This window comes from Archocentrus centrarchus, chromosome 21 (assembly GCF_007364275.1).
Source record: "Archocentrus centrarchus isolate MPI-CPG fArcCen1 chromosome 21, fArcCen1, whole genome shotgun sequence".
In the NCBI taxonomy this organism is placed as follows: Eukaryota; Metazoa; Chordata; class Actinopteri; order Cichliformes; family Cichlidae; genus Archocentrus; species Archocentrus centrarchus.
In genome coordinates, this window is record NC_044366.1 from 8,761,412 (window position 1) to 8,783,193 (window position 21,782).

The 21,782-nt window shown below is 40.3% G+C and overlaps 2 protein-coding genes across 3 annotated transcripts in view; both read left to right on the plus strand.

Moving 5' to 3' along the window:
* Positions 1-3,882: 3,882 nt before the first annotated feature.
* tmem177 (transmembrane protein 177) lies at positions 3,883-7,731 on the plus strand. Of its 2 annotated transcripts, none has more exons than XM_030758084.1 (3): positions 3,883-4,012; positions 6,265-6,530; positions 6,779-7,731. In XM_030758084.1, the coding sequence occupies exons 2-3, from the start codon at positions 6,330-6,332 to the stop codon at positions 7,508-7,510; spliced, it is 933 nt and encodes a 310-aa protein (XP_030613944.1). In that variant the 5' UTR covers positions 3,883-4,012; positions 6,265-6,329; the 3' UTR covers positions 7,511-7,731. The 2 variants fall into 2 exon arrangements, with proteins under 2 accessions (XP_030613944.1, XP_030613945.1); XM_030758085.1 differs by having other exon boundaries at positions 3,927-4,012; positions 6,227-6,530.
* Positions 7,732-11,792: 4,061 nt separating this feature from the next.
* The window catches only part of ptpn4a (protein tyrosine phosphatase non-receptor type 4a), a 73,393-nt gene continuing 63,403 nt past the window's right edge, over positions 11,793-21,782 (plus strand). The window contains exon 1 of the mRNA XM_030757814.1: positions 11,793-12,364. The gene's annotated coding sequence lies outside the window, so the exon portion shown is untranslated. The remainder of the gene's footprint in view (positions 12,365-21,782) is intronic.

Here is a 21,782-nt window from a genome sequence, read left to right on the forward strand (position 1 = left end):
ACTTCAACACTACCAGCTATCACATGCCATCAGCACACAGTGTTCTTCGAGGTTCCATGTTCATGAAATCTCCCTAAATACAGCAGGTTTTAACTGTTTAACCAGTAGTCTGTTTTTTTTTTTTTTTTTTATTGATTGTCATTAAAGATAATCACACTATCAATTTATCACATGAAACTGGCTTTATTTTCTCACTTTTAAGTGCACAACTTTCACTTCCTGCTATGCAGGGCACCCCTGTGTGTGGAACAAGGAAGCATCTATCATTCACTCTGTGTCACTGTTAGCTTTTTATACCCATCTCTGCATATAAGCCTGTTAAACTTAATGTTCATCAGGTCAATTTAGCAGCACCCCATCACCTCCTTCTGCACACTGTTGCACCAGCATGTTTACAATGTAGCATTGTTCTGCTAAATATTTCATTACTTTGAATTATTAGACTCTACAGAGTCTAATAATTTTGGATACTGCAAAAAAAAAACTTTGAGGCTGTTTTCAGGCTGACGCCAAATTCACACATGCAAAGTGTCAGCAACACATTTTTAGGCGTCTGACTGATCAAAGCCTTAAATAGCTGCTGCAAGCTCTCCTCCCTGCCCTTGAAGTGAGTGAAATTATCATTTAAACTGGTCTCCACAACACAAAAGGAGAGGATTTGTTTCTGGGATTGAGAATATCAGGGATTCAGAGATCCTCCTCTCCTTAACCCATAATTCAGTTTTCAGCAGATCCTGATTTACTCATTTTTAGTCAAAAGAAAGAACAAAATAAAATCAAGACTGGACACAAAGAAATGAATGTTTATATATGAAATTCTGCTTACCCTGTGTGTGGTGGAGCCACATGAGCTGGCTTTACAAACATAGATCATAGATTGAAAGTCTGTTCTGCACAGCTGAGTTTTGGTGAAAATGCTGGAGCAACCTGGTGAGAAGGCTTTTAAGCTAGAATGTGTGCCATCAGGAAAGGAGAGCAATTGCTTGTGAAGTGGCCGGGAGCTGTTTTCTACTTTCAGCACAGTGAGATGAGTTTGGGATTTTGAGAAACCTGTAGAAAAAAACAGAGTTGGCTGTTGGTCTTATTGTGTGCACAACTGACGGTGAGTAAGTAGTACACATGCTAAAGGTGTCGAGAAACACTTGATTAATACTGAGTTTTAAAGCCAGATCTATGATGCACAACTCTCTGAAAGGTTTAGAATTATATAACGATGATTGCTTATTATGGGTTTCTGCTTGTCTGTATTAAAAGAAACAAAGAACAATTCTGGGAAAATCTCCTTAGAAAAACATAATGGAAAATACAGTATTTAGTAATTCTGAAATAAAAATCTGCAATCTTTTTGTTCCACACTCCAGTCCAGAAGCCTAATCGACAGTGCTGTGCCCTTTGTGCTGCTGTCAATGAAAAAGAAGGAGGAGGAAGAGGAGGTGGTGGTGGTTTCCAGCTGTAGTAGTTATATAGATGCAACTAAACTATACATCAAACTGATGGACTGACTTCTGATAATTGCCTATAGATCTGTCACTGAAATGTATTGTACAGATATTTTATTTGCTTAATGTAATTTTATATTAAGTCTGTTTGGGTAATGTATACAATTTTATATTTGTACCTCACCCACAGAGAGTATGCCATTATAATAGAAGGTGCCATGAAGAGTACAGTAAACTGGAACAGCAGAGATTTCTTCTTACTTGTCAGTCTGCACACTGGTGTAGCATTTCAGATTTAATCTAGTTTTCCAAATGCAAGTTAAAACCAAAAAAGAGCAATCAAAAAAAGAGAGCCAACCATATCTTTATTCCGCTAAATACTCAGTAATATGGCAGTATTAAAAACAGGTGAAGGAGAAAACAAAGTGAAAAAACATGCAAATCACATGCAGTCAGTAAAGAGTTTGTCCAGCACTTTTTAATATTTAATAGGAGCATATATAAATAATGAAATAAAACAAAACAGGAACTGTATGTTGTTTGTGTATGTGCTACCTTTTTCTATTTAAAAAAAAATTTTTTTACCTTGAATTTTAATTTGAATTAAAAATACATTAAAACTTCTTCTTTTTTTAACTGGATATTTTGTCTGCTGAGGTATTTCCACCCCCACCCCCAAAAGACGTAATATCATTAACGTTTAATGTTTAACACACAGCAATGAAACATGCCACCTGCAGAAGTTCTCTGATGAACCTGGGTGTTCACCTGAATGACCGACTGGACTGGAGTACCAACAGTGATGCTGTGTATAAGAAGGGAATGAGCAGACTCTACTTTCTGAGGAAGCTCAGCTTCTTTAATGTGTGCAGCAAGATGTTGGAAATCTTTTGACAGTCTGTGAAAGCAAGTGCCTGACATCAGTGCCAGCAAGATCAACAAACTGATTCACAAGACTGGAATCGTCATTGGTCAGAATTTGGAGGCGTTTGAGTCAGTTAGGGACAGGAGGTCACAGAACAAACTGCTCTCCATCATGGACAATCCATCTCACCCACTCCACTCCACTCCACACTGCTGAGGCAGCAGAGCTCCAAACCCACTGCTGTAAACAACATTTCAGGGAATCATTCCTATAAAACTGTATAATAATTCTTCTTTCTGTGACAGGTGAACACGCCTGTCATATTACTGTATTATATCTTCTTCACATTCCTAGTGTACACATTCAGATTCATAGAGTAAATATTATTTATTAATGCAATTTGCACTACTCTCTTTTACAATGCTAGTCGTACTACTACTCTTCTTTACCTATATATTTATGTTTTATTTATTTTGTTTTTTATCACTGATGTATATGTATAGTTTTGCACACATTGTATAATGACACACTGTGCACCTGTGGCACTTTTATTTTCTTATTTATTGTAGATTGTAATATTTTCTTGCAGCTGTAACACAATCATTTTCCCTTGTGGAATCAATAAAGTATCTATCTATCTATCTATCTATCTATCTATCTATCTATCTATCTATCTATCTATCTATCTATCTATCTATCTATATCTATCATCTATCTATCTATCTATCTATCTATCTATCTATCTATCTATCTATCTATCCACCCATCCGTGCTGTGTGTGGCAGGTTAGGACCTCAAAATGCAGGCTCCAGAGACAGAGTGTAAACTCAAAAAACCTCAGCTTTATTGCAGGAAGTCATGGTAAACAAAAACTGGACGGGGCCAGCAAAACAAGTTACAAAATCACTGGAAGCTCAGAGAAACAGGGAAGGAGAACACACAGCTGAGGGACCAGACAATGTCAAACATGTAACAACCTGACAAAGAACTGAGGAGAACCTAGACAATATATACACAACAGGAGCTGGGCTAATGGGAAACAGCAAAACTAAACCTAAAGCACAAGGACCAAAGACATACCAAAATAAAACAGGAAGTAACAAAACACAAGGACCAGGACTAGGGAACATGAATAGCATAAACAATAAGCGCACAAACATCCAAAATCAAAGAACACATGGGGAATCAAAACCAGGAGCCTAACACAAGGAAAACATCATAACACATATCAAAATATCAAAAACAAACATAAAGCGAAGGGCCAGAGGCCCAAGACCATGACAATATAATTTTTCATAACTGGACAAATCCTTTGGGCAGCCTGTTTATTTAGTTATTTATTAACTTTGGTTAAAAATTTTTTTTTTTACTCAGGAACTGTTTAACATTCTTTACCAAACATTATAAAATGTGTTTAACAAAGAGATTTCTTTTTTTTTTTAAACACTACTTTATTCGCACCATATGTGAGACCGGCTTTGGAAAAACAAGGGGAAAGAATAAAGAAAATAAAAACAAACCTGCACAACCAATGACTCATTAAACTTTACTGTCGTGAAACTGTCGTGAAACGCCGTGACGGCAGCAAAATCGCTTTCCGGACGCTGTCGTGAATTTCTTCATGCTGTGCAGCATGAAGAAACACGACCTTGGAAACCCTGGAAACCTGTCTGAGGTGGTCCACTTCACGTAAAGATGCGGAGAACACGTGAGTTTCAACCACGTCGATGTTTAAGCTGAAACCGTTTTATTCCGGGTTATTAAGCTGTTTAATGGTTATGGTCGCTAGCGTTGCTGTGGCTACTTAGATAATAATGTGCAGTAAAACATTACTAATGAGCTCATTGTTGCAGTTTGTAGTGAAATACTTCACGTCAACAATGACAGCGTCGCCTACATTAGAAACTGTTAGCGCAGAGAGGCCTGTTTGTATCAGCGTCCAACTCCCCCTTAAAAAACCTTCATCCCTGATTACAGGTTTAAGGTTTAGCTCATTTTTTTTTTCACTAGCTGCTTAACATTGAGTGTTAAATGGAGACATGAATAAATATATGATTAGTTTTCACCCCCAAATCGCAAAACAATTGCGTTTGGCTCGTCAACGAGTTAAAGAAAATGTGGTAGAAAAATTCACACTGTGGAAGAGGGCAAAAGCAATTAACCTTCATTCTTTTTAACGTTTCTTATACATTTAAATTAGTTTCAGTTGAGTTTTTATTGGTTTAAAAGAATTTAGATTGATTTTCATTGGTTGTACTTTAGTTCTGTTTTTAATATAATATGTTGGTATTTGAAAAAAGGAAATGCTTCAGTATGAATAAATTCAGAATAGGTATTAAAGTACAAACAAAGTTAATGGAGTCACAGTCATTTAGAAATCCTATAATACACATACAGGTTTAAATGTTTTCATTTCATTTTATTTTAGGTTTTCAACTTCACAATTTTACCTTTTCTAAAGTCTGCTTTTTTTTTTTTTTTTACTTCTTTGTTTCAGTGCAGTCAGCATTTTTAAATTAGTCATTTATTATAAGAGCAGAGCACAGTTAAGAATTGGGCATCTGGGCTTCAGGTTCATCACTCCCTGCAAATGTGCTATGTGTAATATTTAGGAGGTTGAGGTGCGTGTGTGATGTAGTGCAGCTCAAGTTCATGCAACTAAAATGTTTTAAGTTGTAGTAAACTGTAATAACTTTGTTGTGAAGACCTGCAGTGATGTTGTGTTTCAAGCCTTGTATGAAATCACGGTCAGTTATTCGGACACATTTCCCAGCATTGCCTGCGTATTGCCTTTTCGTTTAATTCATGTAATAATGCATCTCAAAAAATGTGAATATTATGAAAAAGGTAAATGATTGGGGTGTATAGCTCATAAAAAACTGAAATCTAGTATCTCAAATTAGAGTATTTCATTTCGAGTTTGAGTAAATTACTATTCTGTGAATATGAATGTCATGTATCTCACTCTAGTTCAGTACATGCAACCAAAATTATGGGGAGGACTGCTGACTTCACACCGCAGCTTCCTCCACAAGGAGGATAAGCCACAGAAGGTCGTTGCTGAAATGGCTGGCTGTACTTGGTGCTGCATCGAAGCATGTTAATGGAAAGGTGACTGGAAGAAAAATGTTCACAAACAACAGATGTCTGCAGCCACAGTCCTGTCACCATCCTAGAGTCTGGAGGAAGAGTGGATAGGTTCAGAATCCTGTTGTTAGAAGACCAGCGTCAAGTTTCCTCAGTCTGTGATGAGTCTGTGTTTCATCAACTCTGTCTTCATGATTCCATTTGCTGACAAGGTTTATGGAGAGGCTGATTTCCTCTTCCAGCAGGACTCAGCACCTGCCTGCAGTGCCGAAACTACTACGAAATTGTTGGCTGACCATTAGAACTGTGCTTGATTGGCCCCCCCACAGGGAATTTATGAGGTATTGTCAAGAGGAAGATGAGAAACACCCGACCCAAAATAAAGACGAGCTTAAGGCTGCTGTCAAAGCAACCCTGGCTTCAGTAGCACCTCAGCAGTTCCCCGAGCTCATCGTCTCCATGCCACGCAGTAAATTGTCGTAAAGGAGCTTCAAGCAAGTACAGAGTGTAGAAATAAACACACTTCTCAGAATTTGGACAAAAAAGCCATGAAATATTTAATAAATGCAGAAAGTTGAATGAAAGTTTATCTTTCTGCATTAAACGAAAGAATTCACAATATTCAGATTTTTTTGAGATGCACTGTGCATGTATTATCTGCCTCATTGTTCTCTGTCTGAACACTGAGGTCATGGTATTGATGGATTGTCATGACTAAGCATTGTACTGAATGGGATGTAGCAGAGGCCTTTGGTTATTCTCATGACATGTTCAGTTCCTGAAGGGAGCGTGAATCAGCATAGTGTCTCACAATTTCTCTATCTGTGGCACGCAGGCTTGTTCTCATGGATATATCATCTGTCCTCTTCGCAGATGTCACCAACTGAAGCTCGCTGCTCCAAGCTGAAAAGAACAAGAAAGCAAAAGATCAAAAAGACATGGCATCTCATTTCTTGAAGTACTCTGTACTTCTCCAGAAGTACCGCACTCCGCTGCTCATTGCGAGCTGCGGTGGGGTCTTCGCAGCCAACATGTTCTACCATGTTTTCCCCGATATCTCCTATCGTCAGCTCTATCAGGCCTGGTACAAGGGAGAGCCGGTCGTGCTGTCGGAAAAGCTGGAAAATGTTTTTCAACAGGTTTTAGTTGACTTTTTTTTTTTTTTATCCTCAAGATCACACTTTAGATATATTTAAAATACTTGTGCAGTAACATGGATGTATTTGCCACAGGAATAATATGCATGCACAAAAGGAAATTAGTTAAAGATAGACGCAGATATTACAATAACCAGTCATCATACACAAATCATAACTCATTCACAAAACAAAATTTGTAAATCATGGAGAGAAAATTCACATTTCCTTTTTGTTAATGTCATTTTTAGGTGTTGACGGACTATGGGATCAGCTCTACCAAGAATTTCTCGGCCTTTGCCTCCTTTGGGTTCCATCCAGTCGGAGCTGGCATCCCGTGGCTTCCTGCAGGGGCCCATATCGGCATCCCGGCTAACTTTAACAGCACTGCCGATGACCCAAGTGGAATTACCAACCGCTACATTTTTATCAACGGCAAAACGGTGGACTGGAGCACCGAATCTGGTTCTGCTCTAAAGGAGGCACTTGTGTTTTCACCCAATGCACAGAAGTTCGCCATAGCACGAGAGGTGGCTCGCTTGCAGTCTGGAGGACCTATCATGAGTGCTGCCGTTGCCCCATTCTGCCTGGGTGGGGTTTGGGTGTACAGCGTGGTGCTGAAGCAGGTTTTCGGGCTATACGGTGGGCCTGCACTTCTGCGCGGGGCTGTGAACATTCTTGCACTGGGCATCGGTGCCATTTCCTACTTCCTCACCTCAGATGCTGTCAGCCAGTGGCTCGACTATAACTCAGACCGATGTGCGGCCAGAGTGTCCCACCATTACGCCAGAGGAGGGATAGAGTTTTACGATCAAATTCTGTCCAGAAACAAAACCCTGCGTTCGCTGATGGGGCAGAAGGGAGAGGAGATGTATGCTCCCAGTGGGAACTTATTTCCTGCTCACATCCTCCAGCTGAAACACACACCGTACACATCCAGGAGGGAACAGATCCTCGCTCTGCTGAAAGAGGAGAAAGTGTGAGAAGAGGGTTAGTGATGGGAATTAAACTAACAAAAATGTGGCCAATGGAGTTACGTTTTTCATAGAATTATGTCATCACAGAGGTGCTGAATGAAATTTGTAACTCAAATCAGTAGAGTCCTGAGGTGTCAGATATTTAGTGGCATGTGCAACTGCTGACTTTATGCAACAAAGACAACATGTAGGGTCTATAGTCTACAAATAAACTTTTCCTGCCTGTGTATGTGGTCATATGTGTATACTGGAAAGTCTTGGATGATCAGTAATGCAGAACAAGCGGTCGTACTAATTCGAAGCTGTTAAGTGCTATTCCTGTTTCTTTGACCCAGGTGCAAAAACATACTTGTGTACATACATAAAATAGCCTGGATTTGAGATTCTTTCACCATTGATGATTATATTTAGACTCTGAGATGCTGACAAATTTTGCCCCCTCTCTCTAAAATGGGGAGATTTTAAGCAAATAATCTGCATGCGCATATGTGTTTGGTTCTGAAATTGCTTAGAAAGGGATGTTGTGTATCAATAATCCCTTAATGACCATTAAGTTTTATTCAATTCAGTTTTATTTATAAAGTTATACAGTTCACTGCAGGGTACTTTATATTGTAAGGTAAAGGCCTTACACTATTAATATGAAACTCCCAACAATCAGACAACCCCACTATGAGCAAGCACTTGGCAATAGTGGGAAGGAAAAACTCTCTTTTAATGGGAAGAAACCCCCAGCAGAACCAGGCTCCGAGAGGGGCCTGGTTGGGGCTGAGGGCAGGGAGAAGAGAGCAGAGAGAACCAGAGTATAATGGTTGATATGATTAAATGCAGTGGTGTGTAAACAGAGTAAAAAAAAAGGTGAGTGACGAAGAAACACTCAGTGCATCATGAGAGGTCCCCCAGCACCCTAGGTCTATTGCAGCATAACTAAGGGTCACCTGATCCAGCCCTAACTTGTATGTTTTATCAAAAAGAAAGTTTTAAGCCTAATCCTAAAAATAAAGAGGGTGTCTATCTCCTGAATCCAAACTGGGAGCTGGTTTCACAGAAGATGGGCCTGATAACAGATGGCTCTCCCTTCCATTCTGCTTCTGAAATCTCTGGGAACCACAAGTAAGCCTGCAATCTGAGAGCAAAGTGTGCTGTTATAAGATACTATGAGGTCTTAAAACCTTGTATGTGAGAAGAAGAATTTTAAATTCTATTTTAGATTTAACGGAGAAATATGCTCTCTTTCTAGTCCCTGTCAGTACTCTAGCTGCAGCATTTTGGATCAGCTGAAGGCTTTTCAGGGAGTTTTTAGGACAGTCTGATAATGAATTACAGTAGTCCAGCCTAGAAGTAATAAATGCATGAACTAACTTTTCTTGTACCTTTTTTTTCAATCTGCACATTGAAGGATGTATCATGGTCAAAAATGACTCCATGATTCCTCATAGTGTTACTGGGGGCCAAGGTAATGGCATCCAGAGTAAGTATCTGGTTAGACACCTTTTTCTAAGGTTTGTAGGACCAAGTACAATAACCTCAGTTTTATCTGAATTTAGAAGCAGGAAGTTAGAGGTCATCCAGGTCTTTTAAGAAATTCCTGCAGTTTCACTAATTGATTTGTATCATCTGGCTTCATGGATAAATCAAGCATAGCAGTACAAATATATTCGGTGTTTTCTAATAATATTACCTGTAAAAAGTATTGGTACAGCAACAGTAACACAACAGTGCAGTGCCCTCTGCTGGCCAAATTGTGAACAAACAACCCCATGAAAAGTGGTCCCTGTTCAGAGCCAGCTCTGCATTCGTGCCTTTTAAAGAACCTGCCCACATTTAAACAGCTAGAAAAGTGACTGTTATATAGCATTTCCAACAGAAATTGGGGCTATTTTCTGTGGGGGGAAAAATGATAGAACCTCTGAGCTACATGTGCCAATCTCATGTTGGTTTTCTTGCTATAGCCCCTCCTGTGGCTAGTGGTTCCAATTTTGGACCCAGCAATTTTGAGCTGTTGCCATCCTTTTGTTTTTTTCCTTAGAAAGGCATAGAACAAGTTCTAGGTTGGGACCTGCCACCATGTCGTTGGAAAAGGGGTATTACTAAACTGAGCAGATGGAAAAGAGCCTAGAGAGGTGGAGGTATGCTCTGGAGAGAGGAGAAATGACAGGCAGTAGAAGCAAGACATAATAAAACTGTGTGGATGAGGGAGAAAAGTGTAACAGGGATGCTACAAGGAGCAAAGGTAGAGAAGGTGGGTGAGTTTAAATACCTGGCGTCAGCCACCCAAAGCACAGGAGAGGTGAAGAAGAGAGTGCAGACAGGGCGGAGTGGGTGGAGACACGTGTCAGGGGTGAGTTGTGACAGAAGGATAGCAGCAAGAGTGAAATGATGTAAAAAGGCCGGAGGCAGAGCTGGAGGTAGCAGAGTTGAAGATGTTGGACAAGATTAGAAAAGAGCATATCAGCTCGAGTTGAATACTTTGGAGACAAAGTTGGAAAGGAAAGACTGAGATGGTCTGGACATGTGCACAGGAGGGATAGTAGAATTGGATCAAGGATGTTGATGATGGTGATGAAGAGCACCGTCTGACAGATCAGTCCAAAATCTTCAAAAGTGGACTGCAAAAGCCACAGCACATCATGCTGTTTTCATTCCCATCAAACCATTCAGTGACCTCTTGATCATTAAGGAATGTTTCACCATCAGACGAAGGTGATCACTAATATTAACTTTGTATTGATTGTATATAGAGACCCATAATCCTCTAAGGAGACAATTACATCTCATAGTTCGGAATAAATAACTGTTAATGACTTTAAACAGAGTGATACTGTAACAATCCACCATTTGCAGAACCTTAACTAAACTGTTTAGTGATAATAATCTTAATGCAGCTTATGGTGACTCAGAACTCATCATATGCTCACTCAGATTCCCCCAGGTCATCCGTCTGCATATTAAAAGGGTTCAGATATAGCATTTTAATTACATTTCTAATCTTATACCCTGTGGACTGAGCTAAATATAGAAGCATGCAATTAATCGTGTTGCAGATAGATGTACACTGACAGTTTTTTTATATCACTGTCCTTCACTGGACCAAAGCTATTTGTTTCACTGTTAGGTGACTGGGATCATGAGCAGGTGCATGTTCTGATATAATTCAGACATAAGATGCATGAAGATGGGAGAACTGGTGTAGCAGAGTGAGTGTTTGTTAATCGGGAAAGCTTGGCTGCATTGTTCTCAAACATCCACAATCCTTGGTGTATTAGTGCCCTTGAGCAACACGCTGAATTTGTTCCAGCTCCATGGTTATGCAGCGTATTGTGGGCGTTGTCATGTCGCGCTATTCATTGGGAAATGTAGCAAATACATGATCTAAATATTTTTTTTGTGTGTGTGTTCCCTATCAGTTTGTACAATGCAGGAAAAAATGATAAAGTTGAAGGGAAAAGGGGGGAGTATTAAAAACAAGAAAAGAGGCTTTGAACATTTAGCTCTACTCCATCAGTTCCCCGACTACAAAGTGGCTTTTGAATTATGCATATCAACAACACTGGGGTTATTGTCTTCGCACTACTCCGCTTCATCAGCTTACCTCATTGTGTGTCCCACGGAATTATCCGTACAATGGCCCATTGTTTGCTACATGGTGGCTTGTTTCTTTCGCTAACCACTTGAGGGCAGCATAGCCCAGATTACCAGTCAGTGCAGGACCGTCTTCCTTTTAAAAATGAACGATTCATGCGGTCTGAATGGGCACCCTTGGGCTTGACATGGAAGAGAACATGTACTTTTACTCTGGAAATGCGTTGCACGTTTTTGTGTGCAAGTTAAGATATCGAGGTACAATAAGACAGCTTCCTACTAGTGCTGTCTGAAAAATTTAGGAGTGCATTTTACCAGTATGTATACCGAAAAATAATGCAATCAAGTGCATTTCAAGTATGCAGAAGGAATAATGCATTGTCCATACACCACCTGTATGGTTTTATTTTTATGCAAATTGTTCTGTTACACAGGTAAGCACAGAGTCTTCATTATGAAGAACCTATCCTCTATTTACCGTTAATAAAAACTGAAATAATGGGTACATTCTCTAACACATTTAGCATGGTGTTAAATTATTCATAACTTTCCCATACATTATTTAATAAACATTATACTACCTTTGCCATCTCCTCACATCAATAACAGACAAGATTTTGCGTGACATATTAAAAACTTTGCGGCAGTTCTACCTGGGTGCTCTCAAAAAGAAACGGTGCGCCTCCCGCTCCGTGGGCCCGCCCCTGCGCGTTCAGTTTGCGCCATTACGTCGGTGCGCTGGCCGCTGCTGTGCTGCAAGGCAGACAGGCAGGCAAAGCAGTTGCAGAGACAGCAGGGAGTGCTGACAACAACGCACAGGCTCGTGTTGGGAAAGTCAGAAACGCAACATTTTCCGAATCTGTGACTTTAATGCACGGCGTTTTTCACCCCCCGAGCCCCTCTGCTGATCACACACTCTTTGCTTTGGTGCATGCGTGGGATTATCGCTCTCTCGACCTGAAATGACTGCTAGTCTCCGCGTCTAGCCAATGGTTACCGCTGGGGCTCCTGTCTTGTGGATTATCCGTCGTCGCCGAGCCAGTCGCATGGTCGAGCCCGGAGGAGGCCCCGCTCTACTGGATGGATGTGTGTGAAGCAGCGCCGAACTCCGAGTTACCGATGAAGGCTGTGATGAAGATGTCGCTTGGGTTTTATCGGCAGCGGCTGAACTGATCTTGGATGTTTGGGCTGTATCGCCCCCCTGTACGCGGACTATTTCCTCACACAACAAAAATTGTATTCCTTAAAAACTGGACGCCCCTGGAGCAGTTTATGACGGTAAGAAAGACGCTGAATCTCAGGCCACCAGCTTTTTACGGCCAGCTGACGTTGGCTAGCTAGCTAGCTTAGCGCTGTCACTTTTATCCAAGTTACTCCCGCACAGCCAAATGATCCAATATTGCGAAATAACACCAGGAGAGCGGTGTTTCAAAATACACGTTTTGCAATTACGCTTGTGCTTGTTGAGTGGAATCTCACAAAAACAGACACTAAAAGGCCGTAATATATACATGTATGTATATATTTTTATTCCACAACCTTAATAGCCAGTGGTTGCGTACCCTGCTAGCTGTTTCTTAGCCCATTCAATATCTCGCAGCTTACTTGCGTATCTGCGAAACATAAGCTGAGCCAGTGTGCGCAGTATTAGTGTGCATTTACAGGTTTATTTAATCATTAAAACTTTGTTAGCAGTGTTCGTAGATTCCTTACATATATTAAGATAAATAGGTCGTTTATCTCCCATTCATCAGACATCATACAATAAACCCTTTAATGACCAGTTAGCACTCACTGGAACCAGTGCGGCGTCATGTAATGTTATGGCTTTAAATATGGCATACCTCTTATCGTGTAATAGCCGTCAGTCAGTGACAAGATTTGCGTCCCGTTTGTGGTCTGAGTGGCTCGGTGGATTTATATTAACATATAGCCTGAAAGCTGTGTAAGTAGATTCAGGGACTACAGAGCTGGATGTGTATTTTTGGTCATTCATTGCTAAATAATTGGTGAAGCACCGCTTGTGTACATGTCACGTTCCTGAAATGTCACCGGAGAGGGCCTGTGTGGATGAACTGCTTAAAGAGAGCCCGCTTTTAGCAGCCCGAGGACTAATAATTTATTATTTTTTTGTTCATGAATTAAATGATAGGAACGGTGTGCTGATCGATGAGGGTTTAATGGTAATGGATGTGAGGGGGTTTGCTGTGATGAGGCGTCCTCCTTTTTTCGATGACGTAATCCCCCACCATCCGTGCCACATCTTTGGGTCGCAGTCGGTTCCTCTGCTGCCTGCTGCTCCCCAGTCTGCTGCCGCGGCTCAGATCATATGGACCCTGCTCTGTCCTGTTTGTCTGGCCTCTGTGGTTCCCTCTCGCTTTGCTCTCTCGTCATTTTCCTAAACTGTGACATGACTTTAGAGTGATGTCCCTCTGAATGGGAGCTGAATGGACACAAAAAGTATGTACACAAAATGAATATTTTCCACTTTTAAAGATTAAAAAAAAAAAGTGCACATTTGAATGTTGGAGGGCTGGAGGGTTTGGGGAGAGAAGTTTCTCTGCTCACACCAGAGACCACAGTTAGAATCCCAGGAGGGACAGATTTTCAATTGTTATTTTAAGGATGTTATTAATCATCATTATTAAGTACTCGGTTAAGTTTAGGGTTTAAAACCTACTGGGTTAGGCTTAGGCAAGAAAAACTACTCCTTAGGTTTAGTTAACAGAAGCACTTGGTTAGCCTTAGGCACTAAACTACTGGGTTAGGTAGGATTAGCTACTCGGTTAGGTTTAGGCTTTAGGTTTCTTGGTTGCCAGGGTAACAAGGCCCCTCTAAACAGGCTGGACAACACTAAACAACAGCTGTAGGCACAAAACATACATCCCATTGAAACACTATGTCAAAGTCATGCTGGCTGACTTGGGGGGGCAAGTCATGTTAATAGTCATTAACAAGTCATGACCATTAAAAAAAAGGTCACAGCTCTCCTCTTTTTGAATCCCTTTTTGACCAAAGGGACACAGGAGCCTTCCTGTGTACCCCCCCCCCAAAAAAACAAACAAACAAACAAACAAACAAACAAGAAAACAAACAAACAAAAAATCTTTAACATATTGGGGTCCAGAAATGTATTTGAGCTGGTGTTTGTGGTTGGTCTTGACCTGAATCCATGTGGGAATCCCTGGCTGAGGCTGATGGTTTCTGGAGCTGAACTACTTATCCTGGGAATTAGGCCTGTCATGCTGCACATTTTTATTTGGGACACCATTCCAGGCTGTTGATTTTCGGCCATATCATATGTTAAGCCGTGGAAGCAAGGATTATTTGGCATTAGAGTCTGAAAGACTTGCTGGCCTGTGGAGTCCTTAGTGTCATAAGCAATGCCATTTTTTTATGAAATGCAGGTAGCAAGATGTATTTTTTAAATATTAAATATAAATATATCATACTGCTCTGAAAACCAAAACCAAAAGCAGCCTGGCAGCCCCCCCCCCCCCCCCCCCCAAAAAAGAAAAAACAAAAAAAACAAAAAAAAAAACCAAAAACCTCTGCCACAGTGGGATTTGAGCTAAAGATACATGTGTCCACAGTTTCTTTTACTGGACAATCCATAATCATGAAAGAGAATTCCATCCCTGAAGGATGATGCATACAGTGGGAGTGGATGCTGTCCTGTGGTTGTGTTAGCACCTAAATATGGCTAAATACAGCACAGCAAAGTTTGCTTTCATGAAATAAAAATGTGCTCATCATTTTTATTTTTGTACACATTATAAATTCATAAATGTTGTTCTGAAGAGAAGCCTGGCTTGAACTCTTTTGCTCTGCCTAAACCCGAAGAAGTTTAAGCAGCGGGTAGACGCAGTTGGCGAAGCTTAAATTGCCCGTGGCAATAGCCCTGCTTTACTTGAGCATCACACCTGAACCGGCCATCCCTGTGGTGTACATTAGGAGTGTGTGTGTGAGGAAGATGCGTGAAGAGGAGAAAGACATAAGGGGCACAGGTGTGGCAAGGGTAATTGGGATAAACTGCACCTGGTAGCATAGGGCAGGAGGATCCATTGGGAGCAACTTTGGTGTCAGGTATGATCAGATCCCAAGGTAACCTGCTCAGATTTAACTGTGAATATGATGAGGAGGCAAACTGTAATTTATCCTTCCCTGTATTTCTAGCTAGGAGATTTTGAAAAAACTTACAGAAAACTGAAGCCTGGAGACAGTGTGTCACAACTCAGAGGTGTAATCATAGATTATATGATTATGCACTATAAGACCGAGGATCCTGCAGGGTCAGTGTTTGCAAAACTACAGCCAAGTTCCTTTCAGATTATTTCCCATCATCTTTTAGGTGGAAATTTACAAGATGTTGAACAATAGCGCAGAAACAGAACAAGCTTTTGGCCACAGCTGCCTGTGTGTGTGTGTGTGTGCGTGTGTGCGTGTGTGCGTGCGTGCGTGCGTGCGTGCAGCGGTTTGTGTTGAAAAAAACAGCCCAAAAGAAAAAGAGAAGACACAGCAGAATCTGTACACGACACTGGCTGAGAGAACAGAGAGAGCCGTCCTCTTGGTTGCTGGCAATATTTACATGGCTGAACTTCATGATTTGCATGAGCCAAGATAAAAAAAAAAAAAAGCGTGATGATATTAAACATATGTTATGATTCTATTTAGAGTTTTGCAGGGCATTTCTTCTGTTCATAATTTTATATTGTTCTATTTGATATTACATATCTAATGGTCTTAAGTGATTTTTTTTTTTTTTGTTTGTTTGTTTTACTGCCAGCACTGCACCTTCAGTGAGAGCATAAGGCTGTTTAATTTCATTCAGAAGCTTTACTGTCAACAAAATTACACCTATGTCGACCTCTCATGCTGTGTGGCATTCAAAACAAGACAGTGACAGAGATGAGAATCATAACATACAAGAAAATGTTTCAACTATTACCAGCATAAAAAGGCAGGTGCTAGAGCAAGCAGCAGCAAAAGTATTGCACATAAGTCAGAAAAAAGTGATGTATAGAGGGAGGTAGTCTTCCTTAGTCCAGCTAGACTAACTTTAGTCCCCTCATAGCCAATTTATCATCATGCCATTTTTGCAGATGGATCTCCGCAAGTTTGACTGGTGACTATAGGAAAGGTACATAAAGATGACGGCCCCTCAGTTAAACATGGGTAATAAACCAGCCCACCTACCAGTTTGGTCAAAGGTCAGCTGTTGTTCTTGTCGATATGTATGCATTAAGGTTTGGGCTGGGAGCAACAGAGTGGAGGAGAATGTGTTCAACACGATTTTAAGTTTAAAGAGTTTTTGCTGGCCAAGAAGTCGGTGTTCAGTGGGTGAAGTTAAAAAACCCAGAGTTCACTTAATGTTGTCTTTCTGTATTGTCATAAAGTCACGTAAGTTCAGGAGGATGTCAGTTTGACTATATCTTTCCAACATTTCTTCCATGCTTGCCTGCTCCTCTTGTTCTTATTTTTTCTGCTTCTCCCTTCTTTCCGTCCTTGTCTGGCTGCCTAGCTCTTGTTGGAAGGCACACCCTTCCTCTCAGCATGGTGCTTCGTCGTACTGACAGCTTAGTATTGCTGCTAACTGACAGTATTGGTAAGAAGATTGCTGGCTGGGTGCTGCAGGCAAGATACATTATCATGCTTTAAAGATGCTAGCATTTGCAAGTCTTAGATAAGTAGGCTTGGACGCATTGCCACAAACGCTGTGAAAAAAAGTCCATCAGAAACTTCCAGAGTTTCGCAAAACCCAGACATTCTGAGTCCATATATTTAGCTGTTTTTTTGTGTTTATATCATTTTGTCCTCTTTGTTTGATTGACACCAGCTTCCCATGACCTTCAGCTGGCAGCCCTTTAAAAAAATAAATAAATAAAAATGCTCTGTTCATGTTTAACCAAGAGGACCAGCTGCCTGTCCATTTCATTATGACCCTTTGGACAGCTCATAGTTCTGTTTGCATTTAGGGAACATAAGTTTAACCATTGATCAACAGTTTGGCCATTTCGGGTTAAGTTGTGTGGAGTATTATGCCAGTTTCTTCCTTTGCTGTTATGCGTCTTGCAGTTGGTCAATGAAAGGCAAGATGGTGACCTTACCTTTACACCATCAGCATTATTATGCTCAACTAAAGTTCCTTTAGTCTTTCAGACTGGCTGGTCACTGCACAAGTGAACCAACCAACAGCCATTCATTCACACAAATATCCAGCCAGATAGCTCTCAAAAAGGCAGCTAGTTAGTGGTCTGTTGCTTGGGCGGATATGGCACGACTCTTTAGCGAAAACCATCTCCCGAGCTCCAAACACAGCTGTGTTTATTTGGCGCAAGATACCACAGCTACGGAATGCCAGGATGAAGGTGCCTCGGCAGATCTTAGACTTCCAAAATGGAAAGCAGATAGTGCCACATTTACAGTGGCACAATTTTTATTAATTTTTTTTTTGATTTGTTGCAACGAATGACTTATCAAATGTGGATGAGTGTGGCAGGGCTTTAGCATCTTGTCTGAATATCATTGAAAAGTAAAGAAGATTCACATGTGTGTTTGCATTAATTTTTAACAATCTAAAACCCTGACTAAAAATAATTGTGTGCTTGTGAGCAGTGGAACAAAAATAACAGCAGCCTTGTAGATCGGGTGTAGATGTTCTTACACTGAATATCATTTGCAAATGAATGCTGTATAATTATGGTTGGATGGCGGTGTTGTCATATAAGATGATTATAATGGTTACTGAGGCGATTGCAGACCATATTTGACTTATTTTCCATTTGTTGTTTTTCCTCTCCCTCTCCTTGGATGTGTCCAGCTTCGGTGTATCTGAATCATGCATAACTAATCAGGTGAAACTGCATATTATGATAATGGTGTTCTCACTTTGTGGGGGGTCATAATGGTTTGATTAGCTGAAACAGCATGCTATCCAGCCAAAGGGGAGGTTGATACAGACCCCCTACTCCTTAAGCAAACACAATTAATGCCTTGTAGAGCTGCATCTATTGCTCCATTACTTTGTTGAGAAGAACATTAATTGGAAGCTTTTTTGGATTTTTATAATTCGTTAATAATTTGAGCTGTTTTTTTTTTTTTTTTTCAATACAATTCTAGATATACTCCCAGTGTTTACTATTAAATAGTGTTTAAATTTTTATTTTTTTTTTAAGGCAAAAGCTAAAAGGAAGCATGGCTGACTATAGGGAAGGAATGGCCATCCATCTGTTTTTTTATTTTTTTATTTTAGTTTTAAAAATGGTGCAACAGATAAATTTAGATTTCTATTTAAAAATATAATTGTTAGCATAATCTAAGCCAGAGTTTCTGTGTTGAACCAACTGGAAGTTTGAAGTGGCTGTCGTGGTGTATCATCACATCAAGCCAGTCTGGATCATTATCAGTCCTTTTTTTTTCCCCCAGTGGAGGCATTAGGATGAAGCTTGCAAGGCTAAAGATCCCATGAAAAGCCTCTCTTCACTGAATCCCTAAACTGTTCTTGGCATTACTTGACGGAGGCGAACACAAATGCCCGATACAGTCTTTAATGCGGTCTTTAATCTGCCGGCTCCCTAATAAAAAGTCTGTGTGATGACTGATCTTGCCTAATACAGTGCAGGTAATACCCTCTTCTTGCATGCTGCCCCCTGCATGCTCTAGCCAGGCAGCATTCTCACTTATACCAAACAGAGCTTTTCCACAAGTGAAAACACATCTAAAGCAAACTTACGAGGGTAATTTGTAACCCAATTCCCCTGACATTTTCCCAAGTCTGTGTGTGGAAATGGCTTTAGAAGAGCATACAATTTAAAAAAAAAATAAAAAGGCACTTGAGGCTTTTGGACAGAAACATGATTTGCATACAGCATGAATTGAGTTTTGCAATTATAGCCTTTGTTATATGGTAATTATAGAATGAAAAGATGGAACAAATAATGCACTGGAAACATGAGCATTTCTTTCTTTTACCATCTGCAAAATGATTCAGTGTTCTGACACCCACGCTGCTGTAAACTTTGGAAACATAGTGACTCTAGGCATCTATTGTAATTCAGGATCCTTTATTGGCCCTATTATGAGTCATTTCTGTTCTAATAGGGCTGTGCAATTTATCAAAATTTATATTCAATTAAAATTATGGCTTCTTACAATTTTGAAAACAAGATGATGGAGATAAAATAATTATTGTGCTGCCTTGTTTTGACATTTTGTCATTTTGTCTTATGCTCTCATTTTGTCTTGTGTTATAAACCGAGCGCACCTCTTTGCAGCGGGTTGGGCCACTCTGAAAGCCCACACTGACTCCCTAACAGGCTGAGGCCAGTTTTAATAAGCTTGAGACAAGCTGACTTTGGGCAACAAAAACTATTAAACCAGTCCAGCTGTTTGGAAACACCGGACTGGTTTCACCGAGTCCAGTGAGAGCGAAAAAAAACCCAAATGCATCATGTTTTAAATAGTAATAGATTACAGTTCAGTGGCTGTGAGATAGAACTACCTAGAAACATTTCAATCAGTAGAGTCATTGATGATGACGCGAGGTGAGTAGATGCAGGGTAATAAACCTCTGATAAACAGAGGTTGAAGAACATTGAGGCTTTGATAAGTGGGCAAACAAAAGGAAAAGGGAGTGACTGACTGGCATGAATGGTCTAATATGTGAATCAACAGATGTTCATTATTATTGGTTATATTCATGAGTTTACTGATTCCAACTTTTTTTTTAATAAAGCTTTGAAAAACCAGGCATCTGGTATGTAGAACCAGTTTTAGATTATCGTGCATTTATTTATTTACCTTTCTGTATTTTTGTTAATTAGAGTGATGTAAAATGATCTGAAGTGTTGGGAAAATGTGATGTTAAATGTACTTATTTTCGGGTAATGGCTCTAAGCACAGTTGGCCACGATGCCCTCAATCTGCTGTATTTTGGGAACGTCTTTGTAAAACGACTGCTGCACGAGTGAGATAATCATATCTGACGTTTTGGGGAAGTTGTCTGTTGAATTTGGACAGCTTTCAGGGCTCTAACGTTCTGAAGTGAACAGAAGAAATGTAATTTGAACTGAGTTGGCTCTGACAAAATAAAGTTTTATACCAGCGCAATGAATTAATGATTTTATTTAGGTCATGTAAGCACAAGTCTAGTAGGAGCGCTCAGACTGATTCTTGAGTAAAACTACAGGTTATCTGACTGCTGCTGCAGGAAAAACTACATCCTAACATTATTGACATAGAGCTTAAACCATTTCATATTATTATACCAAAAAATTTATACCTTTTTAAAAGAGGGTTCCTTTTCACTGCAGCCCCACCCCCGTGTTTACGATTCTCAAGTATGTGAGCACAGCTGACTCCCTGCTCCTTACTCACTGGTTGTGTTCCAGTGCACATTTAGGCATGTGTTTTCCTTCTCCATCCAGCCGTCCATCCATCCATCCATCCATCCATCCATCCATTGATCCATCCATCCAAAATGCATTGACCCAGCTGCAGGTAGACACGTACTGTATGCACATTTACAGATAGAAGCAAATGTGCATTTGAGTGTGCCTGGCAAAGAGTTGTAGATTGATTGGCATGTGCCCATTTTAACCCGGAACTTGAGCAACCCGAGCTCAGCGCCTGAATGTATATGTGTGTCACCTTCAGATCCTCAGGTCTGCCTTTGAAACAGCTGCTTAAAGAGCCTTGAATACCTCAGGGGGTCAGAGGACACAGTTGCTTAAGAACAGTAGGTCAGAGCCAAAAATGGAGTGCTCTTGTTCTGCTGTGCCCTGGATGTGAGAACTGCATTGAAGCTTTTTTTTTTTTTTTAAGTTTTAAGTTTAAGTTTTTTTGAGTTGCCCCCCCAAAAAACAAACAAACAAACAAACAAAAACAAAATAAAACAAAAACAAACAAACTTTGAAATGTTAATCTTGAAATGTTAATAGTATTTTGTGTTATGTAGCCCCTTAACTGGCAAGGGCCCGGTGACGGGCCGTTTGTAGTCCCTTTTATATGGCAGGCTAGACCCTCCCATTTTTATTGACACGTCATTCGGCCAATCATGTAACTGGCTGCACCAAATCACCTGACAAAGCTACGTGACGCCCTCTGAGTATTATTGGCTCTGGGAAACCCATTTCTTAACATGATTGGCCGAATGAGGTGTCAGTCAAAATGGGCGGGTCTAGCCTGCCATATAAATGCACTTCATTCGGCCCGCGGACCAGACGCAGCCAGTTAATAGGCTATGAAATGGGTTGTTCAGAGCCAATAATAACCAGAGGGTGTTATGTAGTTGTTTCAGGTGATTTTATTTGCTGCCAGTTAAGGGGTTAAAAAGTGGTGACATCATGTTATAGAAGATCAAATTAGTGGCAGTAGTAGCTGTTATTTTGGTATGACATAGGTAATCTCTAAACTTTTAGGTTTTTGCTTTTTGCAGACATTCAGTGTTATTTTTGTGTTGCACTTGACAGGGTTATTTCTGGAACATCAACAGTTTACATGGTAAAACCTAGTTTTATCCGTTGCTTATTGTTGTTGGAGTACCGTAGAGGAAGCCACGAAGAGCTTCCATATCCAACCTAAACACTCGCAAAAAGAGGAGTATGAAAACACAGAACGTTACTGTTTTTGCTTCATGCTCCATCCCTCTTTCCCTCTTCCTTTTTTTTTTTTTTTTTTTTAAATCCTTGTTGGTCTT

Excerpts from the sequence above, each read along its gene's own strand:
- tmem177 (XM_030758084.1), top strand. The coding sequence starts at position 6,330 with ATGGCATCTCATTTCTTGAAGTACTCTGTACTTCTCCAGAAGTACCGC. Across the intron at positions 6,531-6,778 it reads TGGAAAATGTTTTTCAACAG|GTGTTGACGGACTATGGGAT; the intron begins GTTTTAGTTGAC and ends TGTCATTTTTAG.